We start from the raw sequence: 26,456 nt of genomic DNA on the forward strand, positions 1-26,456 counted from the left end.
ACAGATAATGCAGCAGCTTTTCCTTCAAATAATTCCCTACCTTTTTTGAATCACAGAACCATAAATTCTGGAGTTTCTTATTTACCATAACCAGTAATTAAAATACTCTCCTCAGCATCATTGGTTTTCACAACTACTTTTCCATGATGGTATAAATATTGGTTGGATTTAAAATAAAACAGTATCTGCTCACAAGATTTACTCTCATGTAATTTCAATTAAACCTCTGAAGCGTTAAGGTCTGTCTGGACTGATTTTGTAACCAATTACTATCCATTACTCACTCATGGTGATTTTTCATCTACTTTGGTATCACTAATTCACATCATATCCTCTAAACACCTCTAGTATCTAGTTGCTTTCTTAGCTCAGAATTAGATATAAATAACAGTGTATCTATTATATCCTATCCAATTAATACCAATGCTGACTTAGTAGTTTTAGTGACTACATTCTCTTCAGTTTAACTGAAGAATCAAATTGTTTTTTTAATAAGAAAATGGTTAATAAATAATATTATCTGTGAAATGAAAGGAAAATATAGAAAAACAACATACCCAGCCGACTTTATTTGACTCCAGAATTTGTTAGTGTGGCAAATATACAATTTTCCACTTCCTGCTAATGGTACGAAGACATCTTGTTCTAAACGTATCATTTCTCGAGACTGGACAGGATCATCAAGTCTAGAATTCATAGCAAAGTTAGAAATGAGTTGCTTGAAGAACAAGAAAATATACTGTATTTTCTGGCATATAAATTGAAATTTTCAGACCAAAATTTAAAGCCAAAAAAAAAACAAAAGGTAGGTTAATGTATATACCATGACAACTTTGGAGGGCCTAAAATTCCATGTGAAATGCAGCAGAATTTGGAAAGGGAATGATATTTGAATGCTTACACTATATATGTCTCTGTATGCCAGAAAATGTGATATTGATAATAAAACAAACTTTAAAATCTCTACAAAAGTGTTACAGGTTTAGACTATTAACACAACTATAGTACAAATTGTATTGTGTATGTGTACATGTTAAATAAAGCTATTATTTTAAAGTTCATTTAAGAATAATAACTGAACATTTACTGCTAGGGTGATTCAACACAGAGTAAAGTGAAATTTGACTGGCACCTGTTGACTGTTTCAATCAATCTCAATGAACAAGCGAATAAGTGAAACCTGAAGTCCCAATCAATTTGAATTTTACAACACACATACACACAGGCACGCATGCACACACACATCAAAATAAAAGAATGGATAAGTTTTTTGGTATTATTTATTCATCATTACACAGGTTTTATTTGCTAATAGTAGTTACAAAATTGTACATGTAGAAGAAATATGCAAGACAGCCAATTAGAAATTAGAATCATATAATTTTGTAATTCCTATTAGCAAATAAAATGTGTAATGGTGAATAAATAATACAAAAATGCTTTCCAACCTCCTGTTCTGATATGTAATTAGTCTGCAAAAAGTATTTTCCAGAATTATCAACTCTTATGCATATCTCACACAAATACAATGTCTATATATGATTTTAGATTATTGGGATAAATAGATGTGCTTAAAGAGGAAGGACACAGCTTATATTTTAACCTTATCTACATAATATATATATATAGTATTCCCAGTATATACAGCTGGTTATGCTGTACAACTACTACTGGTAGAACTCCACATTGAATACCAGTCTTCCTATAAGCAGTATGATTACTACTGTATTCAGTAGTGTTGCTGGTTATGATATAAAGAGCAAATATAGGGAAAAGAACGACAAACACCAGATGTAGTTTATATCATTTGTTTCCTATGCACATTTCAGCACTGTGGCTATTTGCATCCTTTGTAGTGGGTGGTTATCATGCAATTGGATGCAGATCCACAACAAATCTTCAATGGAACAACTTTATTACATTATGTTAGATAGTCTTGTGCTAGTTTCAGTTTTAACGAGGCACATCCCTTGTTATATGATGGTAATTGGAGATAACTAATTGTGTAATGCAAGCTACATTTCCAATCAAAGCTATTATTTTTTTACCCTGCTCATGCTTCTACAAAAAAGGCAAAAACAAAACAATTTTCATCATCCTAGCCCCCTGAATTCAATGTAGTTGGTCATTCTTGTACATGAATATCTCTAATCTGAAGAATCTTTCAATATAAACAATGCTTCAAACATAATTACATTTGGCTTGCAGAAAAGATTTCAGAAGCAGATATACACACCATATCTACTCTGCCTGCAACGGAGGTAAAAGAAATTCTACCTTACTCTCCAAAAAATATCATTTAGAATTTGAAAGAGAATGGAATTAATAATACAGCAATCAGCTATAGTCAAGGCTGCATGTTAATGGCTTCACCTTTGTTCGACTAAGTACATGTAGCTTTTTGAAATGCTTGATTTTGTGGCTACTATTGTCTAGTCTCAGGTCAGCCCTCATAAAGTAGATTTACTATCAATCAAAGTCATTGCAGCTGTGACCATCCAAATTTTTTTTGAGGCACAGTGAACTCCTGAAACATTATGCAACATGACCTACTTTTCTAAGATACTAGGGTGTAATTTGTGGAAGATTTGGTTCTTATTTCTAGCAGATGTAACCAATATCAAAATGAAGATATAAATAAACAACTGCTAAAGAACCACTTATAAATACAAGTGGAATAAAATTCCATTCTTGACTAAAAGTGGCTATTGCTAGAGCACATAATTACAGCAGTTCTTTTTTCAGGATGGTAGAGTCAACCATCAACAGATCAATGGCATTAAAGTAGGCAAAGGTACAAAATTCATTCCTCTTAAGAAGTAAAATACTATTCATCATCATCATCATCATCGTTTAATGTCTGCTTTCCATGCTAGCATGGGTTGGACGATTTGACTGAGGACTGGTGGACCAGGTGGCTACACCAGGCTCCAATCTGATTTGGCAGAGTTTCTACAGCTGGATGCCCTTCCTAATGCCAACCACTCCGAGAATGTAGTGGGTGCTTGTACGTGCTGCCGGCATGAGGGCCAGTCAGGCGGTACCGGCAACGGCCACGCTCAAAATGGTGTATTTTACGTGCCACCTGCACAGGAGCCAGTCCAGTGGTACTGGCAGCGATCTCGCTTGAATGTCTTTTCACGTGCCACTGGCACAAGTGCCAGGAAGGTGACTAAACCATAACATCTGAAGTAACGATGGATTGAAGCTTTGGTTTTGAATAAGTGAATACACAGGCATATATATCATTCATCTGTGTGTGTGTGTGTGTGTAAAACATACTTATAGACAAATACATCATCATTGTTTTAGCATGTTTTTCCAAGTTGGATTGGGTGGCCTTCCCATATTGCTTATTACCAATTTGCTCTTACATCACATCTTATTGAGGATCAGCATTCCTCTGGTTGTCACATGTATGCTGCACTACAGAGCATTTGTTTACTGGAGAAAGTAAATGTCACCATCTTTTGCTATACACTCTAATGCTAGAAGTGAGTAGATTCTGATCAATGATTCTGTTCAATCTGCTGGCAAAGAAGCCAACCATACTGTTAGCTGTATGATATTATGGGTCCAAAAATTTAATCCTGCATACCTGATATACAACACACACACACACAAAGAGTTTATTTCTTACAGAAACAATGTATCTTCAAATATAATTTTGAAAAATAATCACAGAAAAGTAAGACAACAGTGAATAACAAAGCAGTGCACAACAGCTATGTTACAACAGAGTACACTAATTTACAGTCTATATTGCTAATGGTACCAGTTACTAATGCCAGCAGTGAAACCACAATAACTGTGTAACCCACTAGGATTAAAACATAATTATAATTACATATCTAGAACCAATTATTCAATTCCACTCTCCCTCCACCTGACTAAAAAATTTACAAATAAGAAAAACTGATACTAGCACAATATAATAGAACATGAAGTGGATTTAGCTTTTGACTAATTGTTTATAGATCTTGAATTCAATTCCACTATAGGGATTCATCATATGATTTAGGCAATACACTCATTCTGCAGATCACTTGGTAATTATACCATACCAGTACTCGACTGGTGTGCAAGCCAAATGAAAGAGTTGTTTATTTCTAATTCACATGACACCATAAAATCAGAGGTACCTTAGGATTTAGAAGCTGCAAGCCCAATACTAATTCTGGTATTCACTTATACTTGTTTAAATATGAATAACAAAAAAATAATAATCAGACAGCTGCATACTATCTAGGAATTTATAGTAAATGAAAATTTAATTATCAGAATATTAATTACTAAGCAAAGACTTCAGAAATCTAGTCATGAATTTCTGAAATTCTCATTGTTAAATTCCAGTTGTTATAGTGCTATAGACAAATCCTTCCAAGACGGGGCACTAATCTATCAAAAACACCTCTTGCAGAACTTCAAGTACTTATTTTGAAAAGCTAGGTCAAGTGAAGTATATAACAGAAAGCAGCCTGCTTAAATTCTCACTAATATGAGGTTTCTCGATGGTTGCTTGGCCAGTTAGAACTAGCAGTCAAATCTCCCTCAACTCATGTCATAACATCATGGATTATGTAGTCTTGAGTAAACTACTTTTAGAAAATAAAAGATGATCATGGCTTAAATGTCATTGATCAAAGGTGAGACTGACCTAGGTTGATTTATGACTAAATATTTGTTTTTCTCAATAATTTAATCAGAAAAGGAAGGACAGTACTAATGACATACAGGAAAGGAAGATCTTGCTAACCCAAGACCATGTTTGAATGCCTGCAACAGAATGGATACCACTAAAAGCTTTTACGAGTGAGGTGGTGGTGTTAAACTGGGCAACAAATTAAGTCTACAACAACACATTAAAATGCTTGTTACAGAGCATTTGAAAACATGCTCTGTACAATATCTTATCTACTTAACTAAATGACTCAAAAGTTCTTAACTAAAATAGAAAATAAATTAAGAACTAATTCATAGACTATTAACCTCAGTTTGTACCCCACCCCCACACACCCTACAAAATAATGTATTTATTTATATTTACAAATAAGTACACAAGATATCTCTTAAAGTTCCTTCTCTCAGAATTACCAATATGTTACAGACAAACTAATGGGAAATATTTTGTCACTTAGGATCAAAACAGCTATTTTTCACTGCTGGCTTCAGTATATGTGATTAGGTAACAGGAAAGAATTGGTTTAACTGAAAACGCATGCAAGATATAACAAGAGACAACAAACAAGTTGCATACAAGAATTACCAAATCGATCAAATCTAGTATTAGGTTAAACAAAAGCATTTTTTACGTGTTTTGAGTGCTGAAGTTCTTAATTTTGGCACTGTTATTAATTATAAACAGGATGTTACTTAAAAAAGGAAAAGAAGAAAAAATGTTTTAATAATAACAAATATATATTAACAATTATTATGAACAATTAATCTATATATATGTTTACTGCTGACTTGAAAATTTTCCCCATTTACAAGTTTCAGGTATTAAACCATAACCACTCAGAGCTACCCAGTGCTCTGTAGTGTGAAGTGTATGTTTGGAATGGAGCACCCCAGAGTTACTTGAACTTAGATGGTAAAGGGAAATAACGATTCTGATGGTTCTATCATTCAACTATATTTTATATTCTGAGTTTAAATCCAGTTGAGGTCATCACTGACTTTAACAGATCAAATCCTGCCAAGGCTAACTTTGCTTTCATCCTTCTGGGCTTGATAAAGCACAAACCAAACACTATGGTAAACTCTTATTCCCACTTCACTCTCTCCATCAGTATCAGCTATATTGTGCTGTAAATGAATTGTAGGATGACCCACTCAGTGCCCTCTTCTTTCAAAAGACGGGAGAAAGTTGTCCCAGAGGCTAGTAACCATCTTTAATGTAACAAACTACAAAAATATGATCCAAAGGAACCGTAGACACTTGGGTGTGGAGTGACTGATATGCTATACAGAAGAGAATTGTTGAAAAGGTCAAAAAGAAATGAAAATTGAATTGACTCCAAGCTGGTACTTAATATTTACACTACCACCCCTGCAGAGGGATGGAAGATTGTGTCAATTTTGGTGGAATGTGAACATGAAACATAGAATATCTTTAAAAAAAAAATCATAAATCACTTGTTTTTTATAATTCACCTCTAATAATAATATTGGTTTCAAATTTTGGTACAAGGCGAGCAAGTTTAGGGAAAGAGATAAGTTGACTACATCAACCCCAGTCCTCAACTAGTACTTATTTTATTAACCCCCAAAAGGTTGAAAGGCACAGTCAACCTCAGCAGAATTTGAACTCAGAACATGAAGATGGATGAAATGTCACTGAGCATTTTGCCTGGAGTGCCTAATGATTCTGTCAGCTTGCCACCTTAGCTCTAATAATAATATTAATTATAATAATGATTTCTTACATTTACATTTTGAGGAAGTATAAAAAAAAGAGAGATGAACTATGTGAACTCAAAAGTTAATAGTGGTTGTACTTAATACTACAAAACAAATTAGTTCAGCTCTCTACAACTTGGTATCACTCTATAACCTAAATATTAATTATTTCTAGCATAGGCACAAAGCTGGAAATTTGGGAGAGTTGGTTTGTTGATACCATAAGCCCCAGCACTCGAATGAAAGGCAAAGTTGAACTCAGAATGAAAAGACAAGGAAGAAATACTGCAAAGCATTTTTCTTGATATTTCAAATTTTGGCACAAGGCCAACAATTTTAGGGGAGGGTGTAAATCAATTACATCAACCCAAGTGCTCAACTGATATTTATTTTACCAACCCTGAAAATATGAAAGGCAAAGTTGACCTTGACAGAATTTGAACTCAGAATATAGAGCCAGACAAAATGCCACTAAACATCTGGCCCAATGTGCTAATGCTTCATCTTTGTCACCACCTTACTTAATAATAATCATAATAAAATTTAGTTTGATATTTCCTCACCAGACTAGCCATTAAAAGTAATTATTTAACAGACTATTATAATATATTATGATGAACTTCAACTCAGGTGGTTTCTTGAAGGTGAGCGAATTTTCTTTATTTTAATTAATGTGTCTGTGAATCTGGGTGCATAGGTTACTTCAAACAGGTTAATACAAATTCAAAGATATTCGTACCCAAATTCCATGTCCAACGGTATACGACTAATTCACAAAATAAAGGAAACAATATAAAAAGAAAGAGAAAGTTATAAATAAATATATATACACACACACATCTATATATATATATATATATATATATATATATATATATATATATATACATACACACGCACACAAATATTTTTATATGTATGATGTACATGTATATATGTGTGGCTGTGTGGTTAAGAAGTTTTTCTCCATCATTTGGCACACATAGCAACACAGAAAGGCACTCATTTTTGTGGTAGTGTATATCATTAATGCATATTGATTTAGTCATATATTGATGTGTGTGGTCATGCATAGATAGTTAACTTCACTATTGCAAGTACAAGGAGAAATACTGTACTCCTACAATATTTTTCCTTACATGAGGCCAGAGATTGAGAAGATCTCTCAGCAGAAGGCCAATACCACTGATACGTAATCCCATATCTACTTCTCTATCAGTTTCTAACTGGAAGAACAGGGTTTCCACACGCAGTCATTAGTAGTCATTAACGTTTACCAGAGTCATTTACACAGTCAAAGTAGTCATTAGCAATAATTTATGAGTCGTGGCTCCTTTTCTACCATAAAATTATAAATGAAAATTACTCATATTCACTGTGAATCCAGTGGGCAATTCTCCCTGCTACATAACAACATACAAATCCACATGTGAGAGAAACACTCTCTCACACCTTATCTCTATTCAATCTCCACTCCAACCCACAGTATGTCTGCTCATTTGTATGCATGTAGAACTCCTACTCCCACCACTTCAATCATCTCTCACTCAACAACAAGGTTTTACATTTTATCTTGCTCAAATTCCCCTAAATTAATCTGCTGTTTCAATCACTTTCTGAAGTTTTCTACTCAGAAGAGTTTGTTTTAACTATTTGTCATCCTTCATCAAGAACACCCATCGCATATTGACTTCCTCTGAAGCCATTGTCTATGCTGACTGCAATGAACAGAAGTCCTCTTGGCTCTCACATTCCTCTACTCCAATGCAGAAGCTGAACATTCTACCATTCTAAAATCTTTGTAATAATTAGTATCATCTGTTAAACATTTTCCTGATCATCAGAGACACATCAATCGTCCTTGATTTCTTTCCCACCTCTAAATTCAGCCTGTACCAAACTCCCAATATTACTTAATGTATTAACATACTACACAATATCCCTTCCCAAATTTTATAGTAATTCAAGTCAGTACTGATGTGGCTCTCTCTGACCCATACTATCAACTCTGGTGTAGTCAAAGTTTAGTTATGTCTCTGATAGTATACCTCCTATACATCAGTGACCTTATTGCTGCTACACCCATTTCCATGCTAATGCTGCCACTCTACACTCCTCTTTAACTGACTGCATACGCAAGCAACCCAGACATCTCATGTTAAAGCTTCTATGAGCAAAGACCTACCAATGGAGACATGACAATCTACTGTCTTTCAAACAGCAGTAAGATACAATTGCTGTTCATAACCAGGAAAGTGTCTTGTATTTCACTCTATCTTAACTATGTAAATGCAAATCTTCACAGATGCTACAAAAACTACATCTCACAACCTCTGATCTTGCCTACATAACTACATCCTAAAAACTTTTTTATTTCACTGGTCTTTAAAAACATACAGCTACAAGACATATAGGGAATGTAAACACCACATAACTGTTTTGCTCAGATAGTGTCATGCAAAGACAGAATACCAATTTACATTCACATGATGGAATTCTATACAGTTTCCTCTACCAATTTCACTCATAGGGCCTTGATCAGTTTTGAGGTCATAGGAGAAGACACTATCTGAAGGTGGCATGCAGTGGGATACAACCTGAAACAAACACACACAGCCGTCCTGTGCCTAAGTGTGCATGTATAGATGGATCTAAGTGTGATTATATGAGTGTGTGTAAATGTTTCTCAGTCTGTTGTTTCAGTGACTGAGTGATGATGAGATGTTGAAATACCAAAGATGGTAAATTCATGTTCTTTTGTTTTTGTTTGTTTATTTGTTATATCTTTAAAGAAAAATTCACTGTTATCTGAAATTTGCAAGTGGAAACAGAAAAAAATAAAGAAAAACATTCTTTTTATCAAACTGAATTTTTCCAATTGTACTTTTAATGGGAACATTTTAGTTTATCAAAACTAAAAATATAATTTACAAAAGAATTGCAATCCAAATTAACATCCTTGTGAGATATTGATTAAAATAATAGTAAACTTTTAATTGTCTCAGTATCAATCTGGTTGAGAAAAGAAAAAGACAAAACGTAAAAAAAAACAAAAAAACAACCTCACTACTTGCATACATAAATGTCAGAGCAAACACTTCATGCAAACTTCAAAATTTATAGACCTATTTAACCCATGCTAAAATTGAAAAATTAAAGATATAAAATAAATATAAAAAATAAAAAAGAAATAATAAGTGCAAAAAAATGTTAATAAACTTTACACTGCACTGTTTAAAAATACATACTTATAGCTATCCTTGGCATTCTTCTTGAAGGCAGTTTCTATTGCTTGGAAAATTTCTGGATTAAAGAGGTAAATCCCACAGTTTATGATATTACTAACAAATGTCTCTGGCTTTTCAACATAATGTAAGACCTACAATGTAAAGAAAAAGAGGAAGACAATTGTAAATAAAACCAAGTATTTAATTTACATTTTTCATATAAACCTCTCTCTCATTGTATCTTTTTTTACGATACAAAGCTATAAGTTTTAAAGTATTCAAATCTAATTTAAAATCTTCCATATTTTATATCAGAACAGGCTTATTATGTTATGTTCTGAAGATCAGCTAAATAAAGAAAAAGTTATCTTTCTAAATCTCTCTATTTTAGTTTATGGTAATGGAAGGTATAATTCATCTATCCAAAGAAAAACTCTAGCAATTTCAACTCTCTACAAATTCATAGCCTGATCTTAGCATCTTTATTTTATTTTCAAACATTTAGAACTATTTTAGATAGTTCTAAATATTTCGTTTTTTTTTTTAGAAGTCCACTTTTCCATGCTCGCATGGATCAGATGGAAGTTGTTGACAGATTTTATGTGGCTGAATGCCTTTCTTATCACAAGCCCTCACCTGTTTCCAAGTTAATATTTCTCCATGGCCAAACATGTTTTCAAAGAAGACTGCAAACAAAGGACATATCTGTGTCTTAACCCAACAGACTCCATATTAAACAGCTTGCCTAAGCCTTCATCCCCAGAACTACAATCTTTTACAACTTCATCATAACGCACATTTCATCTTTCACCCCCATCCACTCCCATTATCAAACACCGACCAGAAGTTTAAGGTGAACATAAAACATATTCAAAGAATGAGGAGTACTTTCTTCCTCACACTAATTAATAGTAATATAATTAGTATATCAAATTATTTTGATTTTGTATTTGGTTTGCAAGAGGAAATCATGTGTTGAAAGAGATTTTAGTGTATCTCAGTTGAGTCATTATGCCAATAATAAACACATGCACCAGCTGTATTTCATTTCTTTTATTATTATAATCCAGACCTGGAGAAGAGAGGGAAGGCGATTTTATGAAGTTATGAATGGCAACAAAAGGACTGATGAACCTAACTGATTGACTAATTCACTAAACAACTAATCAAACATTAGATTAACTAACTGGTTCGATGACTAATTAGTTGACAATAATAGTATAAGAAGTGAAACAGAACCAGTGTGAGTGTGTTTATTATTGACCTCATGACCCTCTGAAGATACAACAATATCAAATTAGTAAAAATCTAGCACAAAATGGCAAGGGCCATCAAACGGAATTATGTTGTAGGAGTGCTAAGTCTAAGCCTGAACCAAAATTTTGACTCCACTATCACCTCACAAAACCACAAACTTAAAAATAACAAAAAGCAAATGATGGAACCTCTTTATGGTTACTTAAGTTGTGAAAAATACTAACTAAATCTCCTTCAAATCATATCCTACCATTTTAAAACAAGGACACACTATAGATGATAATACACAATATCTGAAGGAAAGACAGAATGGTCATAGGTCTGCTCTATCAAGTTGACATGAAGCTAAATAATAAAACAAAAATTAATTGCAAATAATGCAGTGACCAGCACAAAATATGAATCATTCACCAATCAGACTATAGGTTAAGCTTTGTGAACTTACATACTTTTTCAGTGGAGTAGTTGAAAGAAAAAGAAAACAAATTGAATAGATTATCATAATACAAAAGACTTACAGTAATATTATTGATAACGTTAATATTGATTATGTTTTTATTATAGAAGAGGCTGTACAGCCCATGGAAACTTCTCACAAACACAATAATACACATACACATTCATACTGGCTACCAACCTCATGTGTTGCTTTTCCTTCTACCATGCTGCCAAACCTTAAAGATTGTTGTCGTGTAGCCTGAAAATATGAAATATCAAGTAAATAATAATAAAACAACCAAAAAACACTTGGAAATTGATGGAAGAAATGAAGAAAATTAAATTTTAAAAATCTGGCAGTAATTAAATATGTCTCATAAAATGTTGACATACAACAGTATATCTATCTTAAGTTTTGCTTTTATTTTCCATTTTAAAAATATCTAATAATCTATAAAGAGAAACCAACTTTAAATTTTTTTCATTAATTTAATTAAGGTGGCAAGGTGGCTGAATCGTTAGCACACTGGACAAAATGCTTAGTGGTATTTCATCCAGCTTTATGTTCTGAGTTCAAATTCTGCTGAGGTTGATTTTGCTCTTCATCCTTTTGGGATCAATAAGTACCAGTTGAGTACTGTGAGGTCCATGAAATCGACTTACCCCTTCCTTTTCAATGGCCATTCTTATGCGATTGGCTTTTAGTGAAAGAGGGAGTTTGACACTGCTGCCCTCTTGTGAGTTTCTTGCTGTGATATAGGTTCATCTGGGCCCTTGGACAGCAGAAAATCAAGTTGTTTCTTGAAAACATCTCCATGAAGATCCCTTGAATCCCAAACTACTGCAGTGCATGGTCCTAATTCTAGATGGGATAGCTGGGACCTTTGGAACAGTAAAGTGACGTCCAGTTCAGGGGTTAGTATAGCTCTTGATGTTAAAGTTTGGAGCCAACCTCTCCAGGATCTTCCATACATATTTCACGGCATACCTCTCCCATCTTTGCTCCAGAGAGTAGTAACATGATTAGAAAACAAAAACTTTATTTCCAAATTTAACATCTTTTAATTAAAACTTGAGTCGAAAAGAGATGAAATAAATTCTAATAGAACAAAAAATATCTTATCCATATCTGTATGTTTTGCTTCTAAAATTAGAGAAATTTCCATTGGCAAAAATACGCACAATTATTGTGAGATTAAATTGGAAGAGTACTGACCACTAACAGAAAAGACTTCAAAACCATAAAGCCATCTGTTGTTCTAAATTCAAGAACAAGGGACGTAATTCTGCTTGTCTCAGTCTGACTAGCAACACGTTCCTCTATCTAGAACTTCCCAGTAGGGAAAAAGTAATATTGCCAGACCACCTGATGTCTATTTATGATAACTCATTAAATTGATGTAATAAAAAATCGAGTGTTCTGCCATGAAGCATGATAAAATGTTAACTAAAAATAACATTGTGCAGATAAACTAGCATGGCTTTCTGAAAGGCGTATAATGTTTGAAGGAAAACTCATTATACAGGAATATATTTTTGTTGATTTAATTTTAAAGTCTATTTTTGCAACTAATAGAAAACTTTAAAAACACCTAATTATGGTGATGATGAAGACGATTACTTTTCATCATCATCGTCGTTTAACGTCCACTTTCCATGCTAGCATGGGTTGGACGATTTGACTGAGGACTGGTGGACCAGGAGGCGACACCAGGCTCCAATCTGATTTGGTAGAGTTTCTACAGCTGGATGCCCTTCCTAATGCCAACCATTCCGGGAGTGTAGTGGGTGCTTTTACGTGCCACCGGCATGAGGGCCAGTCAGGCGGGTATTGGCAACGGCCACGCTCAGCGGGTACTGGCAACAAGAATAAAATAGAAGTTTTGGTGTTGGTGCTTATTTCAAAGCCAAGCCTTTTAAAAATTTTGCTAGCTTTTAGGAATAATTATATTATGCAAAATAAAAGGTTTCACAGTAAAAATTTTTTTTAATTATGTGGCTTTGTCCGAAGGCAGTTAACATCAATGAAGCCTTCCAGCATAAAACATTTCTTACATCTGGTTTAATATCTTATTTATAACCCTAACCCTTATTCATTATGGTCATTTTCTACTAAATACAGATTTAGTTCAAATCAGAATTGCATAAGTAGTAACAACCAATGTGAATGTTTCTGGTGGCGGGAACATAACAAAGAGCTTTTGAAAATATGGCAAAGCAAATCTATTAGCAGTGATAGTTGTGGAGACAGTGGTGACAAAGAAAGAAAACAAACAGTTACTCACTTCAGTACCTAGAATAGTTCCATATGATCCTGCAGGATTTTGCTTATGAAAGTTCAACATTTCTAGCAGAGGGAAATCTCCACAAACGTCAGCATTCATTACAAAGAAAGCTTTTGGATTATCAATTAGAATTTGGTCTCGAAAAAGAAACAAGCCACCAGCAGTTCCTAGGGCAGTATATTCTAGGAGATACCTAAAGGTGAGAAAAAAATGAAAGAAAAATATATAATGTATGAGTGAGATATGGTCCCCAATCCATTTAGAAGTGTAGTAACTCCAAATAAAAACTTAAGAGCTTTTTAAAAAAAATATCTGACCATCATTATGAATATGGTACTAGGAACATAATACAAAAGAATTCTTATATAAGATAATAACAGAACATTTTTAGGCAGGCCGATACCAATGTATTTAAGAGAAAGTAAAGAGGAAAGAGAAGAAGATCAAGGATAGACAGAACTTCAGAAAGAAAATTAAATATACCGAATTTGTACTTTAAATTCTTGTTGGCATTCTGCAATAAACTTTTTGAGAGGCTCTAAATGTCGGTAGAACCCAATTAGAAGAATCTCTTGCAAGTTTGGCACCTAAAGGTAAAGAGAAAAAAAAGAAAGATAATGCAAAATATGAAAAATAAAATGTTAACCAAAGTATTTAATTAAATATTGTAAATGTTATACCAAATATAACTGTCAAGTGTTGTAAAGTTAAACCAGAAAAAAGAAAAAAACTTCACATTCTGAACTTCTTGATTAAATATAATGGTTTCAACGTTTTAGGACAAGGCCAGCAAATTTAGCAGGAGGCGGGGTCAGTTGATTAAATTAAATCTAATGTTCAACCAGTACATATTTTATCGACACAGAATGGATGAAAGACAAAGTCAAACTTGATAGAATTTAAATTCAGAACATAAAGAGCTGAAAGAAACTGTTAAGCACTTTTGTCCAACACACTAAAAATTTTGTCAGCACATCTTATTTCGTATTTGTTTATTTTTATATATACTTCCTAATCTCTATTATTACAACCATTTTTAACATGTGTTAGATAGCTCTGTCACTCATCTTTTCTTCTGTTTATGGTTTCATGCTGCAGATGTAACTAATGATGACAATGGCTTTCTCCTACACACTGTACCTGACTTCTCATGTACTAGGATTGCTGTAGGACCCAGCCAACCCTCTTGTCTTTTTTTGATATCCTCAGTTTTTTTCACTGTACCATGCTCCCTTGAGAAATAGTACTGGACCTACACATATTCAATATCCTCCTATCACTATCCTTATCACTATCTCTCTCATCCAACACGAAGCCAATGTATAAAGATTTACTTGTATTCCATAAACTCTGCCATCACTTTTTCTTTACTGCCAGTTTTCACTCCCTCTTACCCTAGTCTGCTTATTATTGACATCCATCACTCACTCTTATTTACTGTTGTCTCCATCTCTGTTGCTTTACATAACTCTCCCCCCTTTTACAACCCTCTCACCATGATCACTCTTTTTTCACTATCATGCTCTTGCTCCCTTCACCTACTTTGATCATTCTTTAATCATTGCTCTCTTCAATACATTGTCTATGTCATGCTGTCCGAAGCAGATGAACATCATAAGGCTCTGTCACACCTGTACACTGACACTGCACATCAGGCAGAGCACACTAACTTCATTCCTCACTAACCTTCCCATGCCTTTTGCATTCAGGGTCCAACACAACACTGTTGAGCTATTGGACTAAGATCTTTAATCTTTAGACCAATCACAAAAAGAAAATTACTTCATATATTATTATTGTTGTTGTCTGATCTTAGGTCAACCATGATTGAAGGCAGTCAATCGTTTTTGAACATCATGAATTAACTACATTATCCAATATACTGACAAGGCTGTGTGGTTACAAACTTTGCTTTCCAACCACATTTTCAAGTCTAGTCCTACTGTGACAGCTTGGGCTAGTGTCTTCCACTATAACCCCAGGTTAACCAAAGTTTTGTGAGTAGATTTGATAGACGGAAACTGAAAGAAGTTTATGCAGGCGTGTGTCTATCATTTCCAATATTCTGCAAAAACGTCTGGTCATTGAAAAATATTACCTTGCTTGGCTACAGAAAGGTCAAGCTGTAGAAAATCAGCTTCAATGATGATGATGATGATGTTTGTTGTAAAGTAAACTGCTTCAGCCCTGCTACCCAACTAAACCTTTGGAGAGAGACAATGAAGATGATTATGGACAGCCTAGGGCAAAATTAAAATTTTATAGTCTGAATTGAAATTACTGTTATTTTGAAGAAAATTAAGTAATTTAGGTTTCCTGCTTTGTATGAAAACTGTTTTTATATCATCAACTGTTCTGCGCAAATTAGAGCAGAGACATTCCAACAAGTCAGCTTGCAGACAAATCACTTAAACTGTGACATTTGTTGCTGCTGTTTATTCCCATGTCAGTCCTAACTGAGCAGATTTATGATCAAAAGTGTTCCAGTCATGACCATCCTGTCTTATATGGAGTCATGGCATACATGGGAATGCATTTTCCAATCTTTCTATACTGTTTTAGATCATAGTGTGATATATATATATGAAGGAAGTTTATCTCTAATAGATCAAGAGATCATATTTATATGAGTGTATGCATAATGCAAGAAAATGTGTGTGTGTGTGTGTGTGTGTGTGTGTATCATTTTACATCCACTTTCTGTGATGCAATGTGTGCACACACACACACACACACACACACACATCGTCATCGTCGTTTAAATGTCTGCCTTCCATGCTGGCATCGGTTGGACAGTCTGACAGGAGTTGGCAAGGCAGAAGTCTGTACCAAACTTCTGTGTCTGTTTTGGCAGGGTTTTATGGCTGGATGCCCTTCCAAACACCAACCACTCTACAGAGTGGACCGAGTGCTTTTTATGTAGCAAAAGCACAGGCAAGGCCAGTCTTGGCAAGGTTTTTACAGCTGGATGCCCTTTCAGACATCAATCACTTTACAGTGTGGACTGGATGCTTTTTAAGTGGCACCTGCACTAACAGGGTCACCAAGTAACTTACAAAACAAAAATCTTTTGAGATTGGAGGAAATGATCTTGTGTCAGATGTACTCTTAACAGGGTCAGACATGCATGGCTGCGATCTCACTTTAGTTGCTGGGTCTTCTCAATCACAGCATATCTCCAAAGGTCTCGGTCTTCTGTCATTGCCTCTGTGAGGCCCAATGTTCGAAGGTCATACTTCACAACCTCATCCCATGTCTTCCTGGGTCTACCTCTTCCACAGGTTCCTTCCAGAGTTAGGGAGTGGCACTTCCTCACACAGCTGTCTTCATCCATACATAACACATGACCATACCAACACAGTCATCTCTCTTGCACACCACATTTGATGCTTCTTATGCCCAACTTTTCTCTCAGGGTGCTTACACTCTGTCGTGTATGCACACTGACATTACACATCCAGCAGATCATACTAGCTTCATTTCTTTCTAGCTTGTGCATGTCCTTAGCAGTCATGGCCCATGTTTCACTGCTGTGTAGCATGGCAGTTAGCACATGTGCATCATACAGTCTCCCTTTCATCCTGAGTGAGAGGCCCTTAGTTTCCAGCAGAGGTAGGAGCTCCCTGAACTTTGCCCAGGCTATTCTTATTCTAGCTGCTATACTCTCAGAGTAACCACCCCCACTACAGACTTGGTCATCTAGGTAGTGGAAGCTATTAACTACTTCTAGTTTCTCCCCCTGGCATGTGATGGAATCTGTTTTCTGTACATCTTCAGTGATATATATATATATCCAGCAGTAGAACCATACCAAAGCTGACAACAGAGTTTGGTGCAGTCTTCTGACTTGGCAGTTCCTGTCAAACTGTTTCATTTATGCTAGCATGGAAAACGGATGTTGAATGAAGAGGATATATGTACATGTAGAGTATATATCTATATACATCGTGTGTCTGTGTATATAAAGTATATATAAGATAATTCACTAACTTTGGCACAGGCAGCAATATGGTGATATATCATTGGAAATCCTGCTACAGGAAACAGAGGTTTTGGAAGATCCAGGGATAATGGCCGGAACCGAGTACCTGATAAAAACAATAAGAATAATCTTTTCAAGAACTATTTAAATTAAAATGTATCACAGAGGTTATTAAATATAATAAGGATTTCTCATATAGGTGAAATCTCTTAAATTTATTAGGAAGAGAGTTGACTGAATCACACCAGTGAATTCATTGACTTTCACTAGTTAAAAAGCTAATTCAAGCAAGATTTGAATTATGAACAGAAAAAGTTGGCAGATGACTTCAGTTCTGAATGTTAATTTATGAGACCCATTTTCTTATAAGCTGTAACAACTGCAAAGGTGACAGCTCATTGGACTTGTGGAATATTTACTTATTTTTTTACTTACTGTTCTGGAGATAATGGCAGTGTCCATGGCCTTTGCAAGCCCTCCAAGACCAGAGTACAGTTATCAGTATACTATAGTTTAAAGATCTATTCATAGCTGAGTTTGGTTGTGATCTACCCGAGCCTGATATTGAAAAAGTTCTTTAAAAGTTTATTTTTTTATTGCCCACAGGGGGCTAAACATAGAGGGGGCAAACAAAGGGATTAAGTCAATTACATCAACTCCAGTGTATAACTGGTAGTTATTTAATCGACCTTGAAAGGATGAAAGGCAAAGTTGACCTCAGTGGAATTTCAACTCAGAACATAACAGCAGACGAAATACCACTAAGCATTTCTCCTGGTATGCTAACATTTCTGCCAACTCATTGCCTTTAAGTTCTTTATAGTGTCTCCCAACTCCCTTTTTATCTCTCTGCAATACAATGTTGTCATACAGATAAGAAAGATATTAAGCAGTACAGAAGCCAGCATGCCTAATTCAACAACTCAAAAGAAATCTCATAAGCTTGGCTCAAGTTAAGAGTTTCAAACCAAAGTTTTATAAATCCATGGGTTGATACATCATATCAAAAAAAGGAGTGCATTGTTTTTGCTGCAAACTTTTTCCAAACAAATCGAAAACAGGACTTGAGAAGACATACATGAACACAAGCTTTCTTAAGTGGGAGCATGCTTCTGAGCAAAAAGGGGCTTTGGCTAGAGGTCCCAATTCTATATATCAGCTGCTTCTGTGTGAAGAGGCTGCTAAAAACTCAGGGAAAGGAATATATCAAAGTCACAAAGCTTATCTGAAGCATATTTGTGACCATAAACACTAGCTGCTTCTGAATGAAGAGGCTGCTAAAAACTCAGGGAAAGGAATATATCAAGGTCACAAAACTTATCTGAAGCAAATTTGTGACCATAAACACTACCTTTTTATTTTGGCCTTAGTTTTATAATTAGCAACACTAGAGAAGATTTCTTGAAGAAGACATGAAGATGGTGCAAAAGGGCAAGGCAAGGAGTTTTTTGGGGGTTTTTTTGGTTTTTTTTTGTCATTTAGCATCTGCTAATGGACCTAATTTTCTTAATCCCTGATGACACAACTTTATTATCAGAGAACAGTAAAATGGAGAGGCTCTGAAATGCAAATTATTTAAATCTCAATATTCAGAACAACCATCTTGCTAGCTTGGAATCAATAATCAAAGAAGAGATAGAACTCAATAAGTGGGTAAATCAGGCTCATTTGCATTAATTAAGGATGAAAAAAAAATTTATAAAACTAAACAGCTCTCAATTGTTCTGTGCTAAACCTTTAACAATGTTTCTATGAAGAAATTATTGGATATTGATCAGTTTCTAAACTTGATACTAAATTACTTCTGTAGTGTATACTATCAGTGCCGACTTCTACTGGTGTTGTTGGCAGTGTGAAGCCCCAAATGAAGTAGTAATAATAGTAGTTTAATTGAAAAACTTAGTTCATTCATGACGTAATTTAAGAAATTTATTTCTCCTTGTAAACACTTGAATTAAGGTGGGATACTTTGCTGTCTTGGACATTGGTCTATACAATACTTACATATGGAACGTAACCTATCCTGTTAGGCGAGGTTTCAAAACGAAAGATTGCCTCCTGCTATTTTAAGTGATTAATTATTTTAGGGACAATAAATAAATATATACAGCACAATTAAATATAACAGTGCAAGCGGGGGTGGGAGGGAAAGATTTTTAAGTACTTATTTTGAAACTCGATGTCGTACTGAGGAGTGAAAATGACGATGGATTGAAAACGCCTTAAGATATACTTGTCCGGATAAGATACGTGCAATTGTACATTTTTTTTTCTTTCTTATTATTTCTCTTTACTTTCACCGTTTCTTCACTTCGTTATATATTTTCACACAGATATATATATATATCGCCTGGCGGTGCATATCTATACGTGGGTGTGTAAGAAGAAAGCAAAACATAAGTTTACATTCTTTAAAAAGATAATTTACTACGTTAACACCTGGATAGACAGACACGTCACAATTGGTGAGGAGTGGCGAAGTATATGTGCAAAAACAAAATAATTTTGAAGGAAGGGGGAAGTACCAATTACATCAACCACAGTGCTCGACTGGTACTTATTTTATCGACCCCGAAAGGATGAAAAGTAGTCGACTTCGGCAGTATTTGAACTGAAAACGTAGGAAGATATTCAAAAGAAATTTTAAAACTTTACTGCAAGTTTTGACTTGCTATTTACGCTCCCAAGTCTCACACCCCACTAAAACACTACGGTGCCCCACCTCGAAAAAGCGGCCCGATCGGGTGAAGCGGCGAAAATAATTTCTGCACACAACTCATTAAAACACAATGAGATATGCAAAGTTACGAATATCTTCAATAAATTATAGAGCTAAAGTAGAAATCATAATAGTAGAACAAATTTTGTTATATAAATACTTCGTTGCTTTGTAAATAACTGGAAAGGTGATCCAGTGTTGACATTTCACATGAAACATGCTATTTCGATAAAAAAATATGGCAATATATGTACAGCATAATTACAGTTATGCCTCATCGAAGAAAATGTGGGATGAACAGAAATAGTGTAGAAGAGTTCTGGGACATTTCGGATATATGTTTGTGCCTTCTTTAATATAAGTTTGAGAAGATACATAACATTGGTTCTACAAATGGTGATTTAGCACTGTCGCTTTGCTGAAGACTGGATGTTTGAATTGGCTTGAACAACAGTGCCTGACAATAACAACAATTAATTCTCTCTTGAAATTTTCTTCCTTCAACTAAAGTTAAAACACGACTAGTATTGCAAAATAATAATAATTTTTAATATAAATACAAGGTTTGAAATTCTGAAAGGATTAAAGGCAAAGTGGACATCGACAGAATTTGAACTCAGCGTAAAGCCAGAAGAAATGCTGCTATGCTTTTTGTCCGGTGTGTCAGCGAAACTGAAGCTAACTTCATTTATTTACAAATTAGCTGAATATGATTTATACTTTGAATATGATTATAATACTTTGATGGAAGAGCGTTGGAATAATAATCAAGAAAACGTCTATTTTTTTAAAGACCATATAAATCATTTGTAAAGGATGGATACGGGTGGAACGCTTTTAATCACAGGTCTGCTCAATAGACCGTGACTTGAGACTGAATAATAACACTAAAGTATAAACTCGAAGAAGCCAAATTTTAAATGAAATACAAAAGAATAAACAACCCAGTCTTTTAGACAAGAAATAAAAGAACATTTTTTTAACAAGTGGGTGTGACTTCATAAAAATTATATCAGGAAAGGAAGGTTATGTATTTAGGGCGTATAACTACAATTCTTCAACAATATTTTTTATTTATTCTACATTTTCTCCTATCATCAATTAAATAAATTAAAAACGATATACAGTCAATTACACAATGTATTCATTTTAATTTTTAAAAATTACTTTTCAGCTTAATCTTACGTCTCTTCGACGAACGAGTCACCAGATAGCTATGAACATTTACAAATATCATGACATGATAACTGCTAATAAATAAAGCTTTTGCACCTAGAAAATCAAGTATTAGAACCGTCCCTGGGGCTATCTTTCGTTTTAATGATAGCCGTCCCTGGTGAGTGATAAATTACTTTAGATACCTTACCTTTCATCGGCCCTCCTATAAGAATAACAGCTTTTATCATGTTGGTCAAGACGTTACGAAAGCTCTTTATATTATAAAAATAAGATATTATACAACATACAAGGCGGAACCAGTGCTGAACTTTATGTAGACTGTCTATTAAACTGACAACAAGTGATACTACGTGGTTGCGATCTAACTTCTCTACAAGTTTATCCACGTTGTCAACAGAGGAATGTGCCGTAAATTGTTTCCAATGTCGTTAGACTATGCTCCTGTTGCTAAGAACATTAATTTAACAAAGAATCTCATTGTTCTTTCTTTCTGTCTTTTTCTTTTCGTTCTCTCTTATCTTTTTATTTCTTATTTTTGTGTTTATTTTGCTTATTTCTCTTTTTCTTTATTTTCTTCTGCTTTTACTTCCGTAATTATTTCAACTCTGTTTTCAATTCTGTTTTCTTTATCATTTTCTTTCTTTTTTATTATTTTTTTCTCTCAATCAATATTAATTGTCGGTTATGAGCAGTTTTGACCTTGTTTCTTATTTTAAAAATAGTAAAATAGATTTTTTTTTTTTCGAGTAGGAAATTTTGAAAGAAAGCAAAGATTGAAGAAAATCTCTAAAGCTATCTAAGGCATATTAATGTTGCCGTGGCTGCGACTGTAGGGTTTGCTGGAAATGATGGATCAAATGATTTTGCGAGGAGCATAGTGGTGGTGATGCTGATGATGATGATGAAAAGTGGATGATGATGATGAGGAGGAGGAGGAGGAGGTGGAGGAGAAGGAGGGTTCTTAGTTGATTTCCTAATATAAAAAGTGGTTGGTTGAAATAAAATAAAATAAAGGTTTAAAATAATATTAAGTATTTTAGAAGACAAAGTAGCTTCACTATTTAATTTCAATAAATTCACTGACAAGAAAACTATAGAGAACAAATATTCTAGTGTAAATGCAGAGCCCTTTTTTAACAAACTTAGTAGTAGTGACGTTATAATTACCAAGGAAAATCTGTGCAGGACATTATTAGGAAAGCAGGCATTTCTACAAATAATTCTGATCAGACTGCAAATTCTGACTGCCTACACTGTGGTATCAGAACAAACTCATATGACATCAGCTCACTTAGAGGTATGGTGATTTAGGCAGGGCCTTTGACATCCCTTGTTATTTTATTTATTACACTTCCTTCAGAACGTTAAGAAGAAATATAACATTCCAAAGTAACATACGTAAAAATAAAGCATATACACACAGACACATATGCTCTAAAGATGATGAATGAAAGCAGAAGCAATGCCTTTTACTCTGGCATACCTAAAAGAAGTGAAAAAGAACAAATACTAGTTCAGAAATTGTTATATACCAACCTATTGCACCAACCCATAAGGCAACTGATCCAGTGTAACCCCAATTACCCTCAAGTAATGCATACCAGAGTTCATGCATATTGTCTTCAAACTGAGTAATCTTTGTTTCTACAGGGATCCAATCTACAGAAACAGTATGTCCAAAATTCTACAGAACAACTTTTCTGACCTAACAGAATTCCAATCAACAGAAGCAGTAAGTCCAAAATTCTAAGGACAGCTTCTCTGAACCTACTCACTAATGCCTTCATTTCCAACATCTTAAAAGATCATGGAAACAGTTATGAACAATCACCTCCTTCAATATTTCTAAGATACTTTTTCCTCAGTTACCACTAGTATGATTTTCAACTAAATCTGTCGCCTCTTAGTATGACATCCTCTCTGCACCTTAAAAAATTTCACCCTTTGATCTTATCTGGTATATATCTGAAGCATACACTCGAGTGAAATTCCTCTCCTCTCTATTATATATATATATATGTATTGACCATGTGACCATGTGACCATATATATATATATGTATCGACCATGTGATGTACTAAGGAGCCATTCTTGTCACCTCATTTCGCACGGAACAGTTAGCCTTTGGCCGCATTTTGGACCCTTGTTGTGTCCACTACTCTGCTTGGTTGGTATTGGTGCAATTTGTCTCTTACTCTATCACGCCAATACATAGCATATAACCAATTCAAGCCCCTGAATAAGGTCACGTGTGACAGCCTGTTCTCAACTAGTTTTGAGCCTACAACTCCTTATAAAAACCCAGCCTCTCCTCGTCTCGATGTCTTTTGGTTCCAGACCTCTTAAGGTCTAGCCACTGACCACACAAGACACAGCCAGTCCCAGCAACAACACAACAGCAGCCACGTGGAGACTCACCAACTTCATCCAACAGCATTCGGCAACCTCCATCGCTGTTGCCACCATCGTCCTAATGTCAACATCTCTCTACATACACAACTCAACAAGCAATTCACCCTGGTTATAAAACTGCACTGTTCATGAATTACTTCACCATGGATCAACAGCGAATATACAACCTGCAAGAACTCCTGTACTCCTGTACCAAGTGACCCAAGCAGCAGCATCACAGCCACAACTTCACTTACGACATGTACCGCAGCCAGCTCTGCATCATCGCTGCAACTTCTTGATACAGTATTTCAACTATCATGTACAATTGACTATGAACTGGTATTTATCATTCTTGTGTCTATGATCTTACTCCTCACTGCAATGGCTATAGACTCTTTCACTGTCTCTTCTTCATCGCCACCCTTATATGTTCTTAACACGCATACATCTATGCCTACATACATATGCATACATCTTATTCTTATCACGGCCTGTCTATTATTCTGTATATATGACACACACACAATCACACATGTTAACATATCAATAAATCTTCTCTTAAACATTCTACCCAGTTGTGTCTCTTATTTCCCTCTGGCACATATATGCATTATTCTATTTATATAATACTCTCACTTAAGTTTCCTGCCTCCTGGTTCCATCCCATCTTGTGGATTAGAAATTTTGTCAGAATTCTCAATTGTTTAAGGCACTAATGTCAATGTCTTGGACCCACACTTTATCATCTCAGGTATTCTGAATATTTATGACTTGGATGTAACATAAATTTATTAAATTAACAGCAATCATCACTAAATGAACAATTAACAAACTGTCAATGGCCAGGGTTAGCCAATTCAGTTAGTTCAAATTTTACTGCTATCATCTGTAGTTGTGGCATGCACAGATAAGATATTCAGCAGTTTAAAGACCAATATGATTTGCCCTAGGCAAGTCACCCAACCAAATAAATACACTTGCAGTGACATCATTTGGGCATAGAGTAGATTTGAACCTGAATCAGCAAATATCCCCTAACATTTCAACAGCATTTTTCTCTCAGGAAAATGGAAGTTGATAAGAGTCACATTCAAACACATGGCTTTGCCAAGTCAATTTACGTCTTTTCCATTTAACTCTTAACCTTTTTGGTGCCATGAAAAGTTGAAATGTTCTCAATAATGTACATCACTTTCTAGCTAGTCTGCTGACATATAAATACAGTAGCTTAGGACATCCATCAGAGCATAAAACAGATCAGTCGAGGTTACAGCTGTCCTGCACGACAACCAAGTCACTTACTTTCCTTACTCTCTCGGCTTTCCACCTTCAGTGATATTGCTCCATCAATCTCCCTACTACTGCTAGACTGACACGATCAGGCAGTGTAGAACCTAAGGCCATACAGTATCAGACACTGAAATACAACACTCCGTTTTATACAGGTCTGCTCTCAATTGTTGATATTATCATTTGCCCATCAGGGTGAAGTATTGATCACATGTAATGGTTAAATAAAATATTCGTTTGTAACTTCGACTTCTGTCTTTATTTCACGGAGTCAACATTATCAACAGCATCCTCATAACAACTTGTTACACACTAAAGGAAATTTTTTTCCCACATAGATGTTTAGATGCTCAGTATTTCAATGTATCTTGCACTAGTGCTGTGTATCTATGCATGTCAATGTTTTTTTGTATTGCATTTCCGAGCGTGGCCGTTGCCAGTACCCGCCTGACTGGCCCTCGTGCCGGTGGCACGTAAAAGCACCAACTACACTCTCAGAGTGGTTGGCGTTAGGAAGGGCATCCAGCTGTAGAAACTCTGCCAAATCAGATAGGAGCCTGGTGTCGCCTCCTGGTCCACCAGTCCTCGGTCAAATCGTCCAACCCATGCTAGCATGGAAAGGCGGACGTTAAACGACGATGATGATGATGATGATGTACAGGTAAAGTCAAAGCTAAAGAAGTTCACTTTGCAATGGTGAGATCCCAAATTTAACAAACCTTGTGAGTAAAATTGGGTAGATGGTATCTGTTGAGGCCTGTCAAATAGCCTCTACCTATAACTGAAAGGGTCACACTGTATCATGTTGTGTCATTTAGGGTACAAGTTTCTGTGGAATACTCAGTCACTTACTCTATAAACCAATAAGCATGTAGTTTTGTGAAATATTTATTGCCTAAAACCAACGTGAAATTCAATACATTACAATTTTTTGTGTGACTAATTTCATACTTCCTATTCAGCCATAGCTTGCCCAGCAGTACCCAACCCTAGAAATTATTTTTTTTACTTATTAATCAATAGAACAAAAACAAAAACAAACATCACAAGAAGTCTTGATTATTTAACCTAAGGCCAAAACCTGATTGATCAGATCAATATTCAAATACAGTCAAACTATAATCATCTCATCATTTCTTCAGACATAACATATCTGGGACAACAATTTGTCCTTCTCTTCTCAAAGGAATACAAAGTGTGTTGAGGGGGACTTGACTGCTATTTCTGTTAGGTTTTACATGTGCATTGAGGTTTCCTCAGTGATTGTCTAACTCATATGACTT

At 35.0% G+C, this 26,456-nt stretch overlaps 1 protein-coding gene across 2 annotated transcripts in view; it reads right to left on the bottom strand.

Annotated features, from left to right (window-relative positions):
- LOC106870705 (mannose-1-phosphate guanyltransferase alpha-A) overlaps positions 1-21,976 on the bottom strand; it is a 30,142-nt gene extending 8,166 nt beyond the window's left edge. Inside the window, exons 1-8 of one of the 2 annotated variants that reach the window (XM_014916884.2) lie at positions 21,677-21,976; positions 17,600-17,697; positions 14,093-14,196; positions 13,610-13,802; positions 11,524-11,583; positions 9,651-9,781; positions 7,142-7,168; positions 558-686 (exon numbers count right to left, since the gene is read on the bottom strand). In XM_014916884.2, the coding sequence (XP_014772370.1) occupies positions 558-686; positions 7,142-7,168; positions 9,651-9,781; positions 11,524-11,583; positions 13,610-13,802; positions 14,093-14,196; positions 17,600-17,697; positions 21,677-21,716 (782 nt within the window). In that variant the 5' untranslated portion in view covers positions 21,717-21,976. The remainder of the gene's footprint in view (positions 1-557; positions 687-7,141; positions 7,169-9,650; positions 9,782-11,523; positions 11,584-13,609; positions 13,803-14,092; positions 14,197-17,599; positions 17,698-21,676) is intronic. The other variant, XM_014916891.2, reaches the window with a different exon arrangement.
- Positions 21,977-26,456: the final 4,480 nt, after the last annotated feature.

This window comes from Octopus bimaculoides, chromosome 1 (genome assembly GCF_001194135.2).
Source record: "Octopus bimaculoides isolate UCB-OBI-ISO-001 chromosome 1, ASM119413v2, whole genome shotgun sequence".
NCBI classification, from domain to species: Eukaryota; Metazoa; Mollusca; class Cephalopoda; order Octopoda; family Octopodidae; genus Octopus; species Octopus bimaculoides.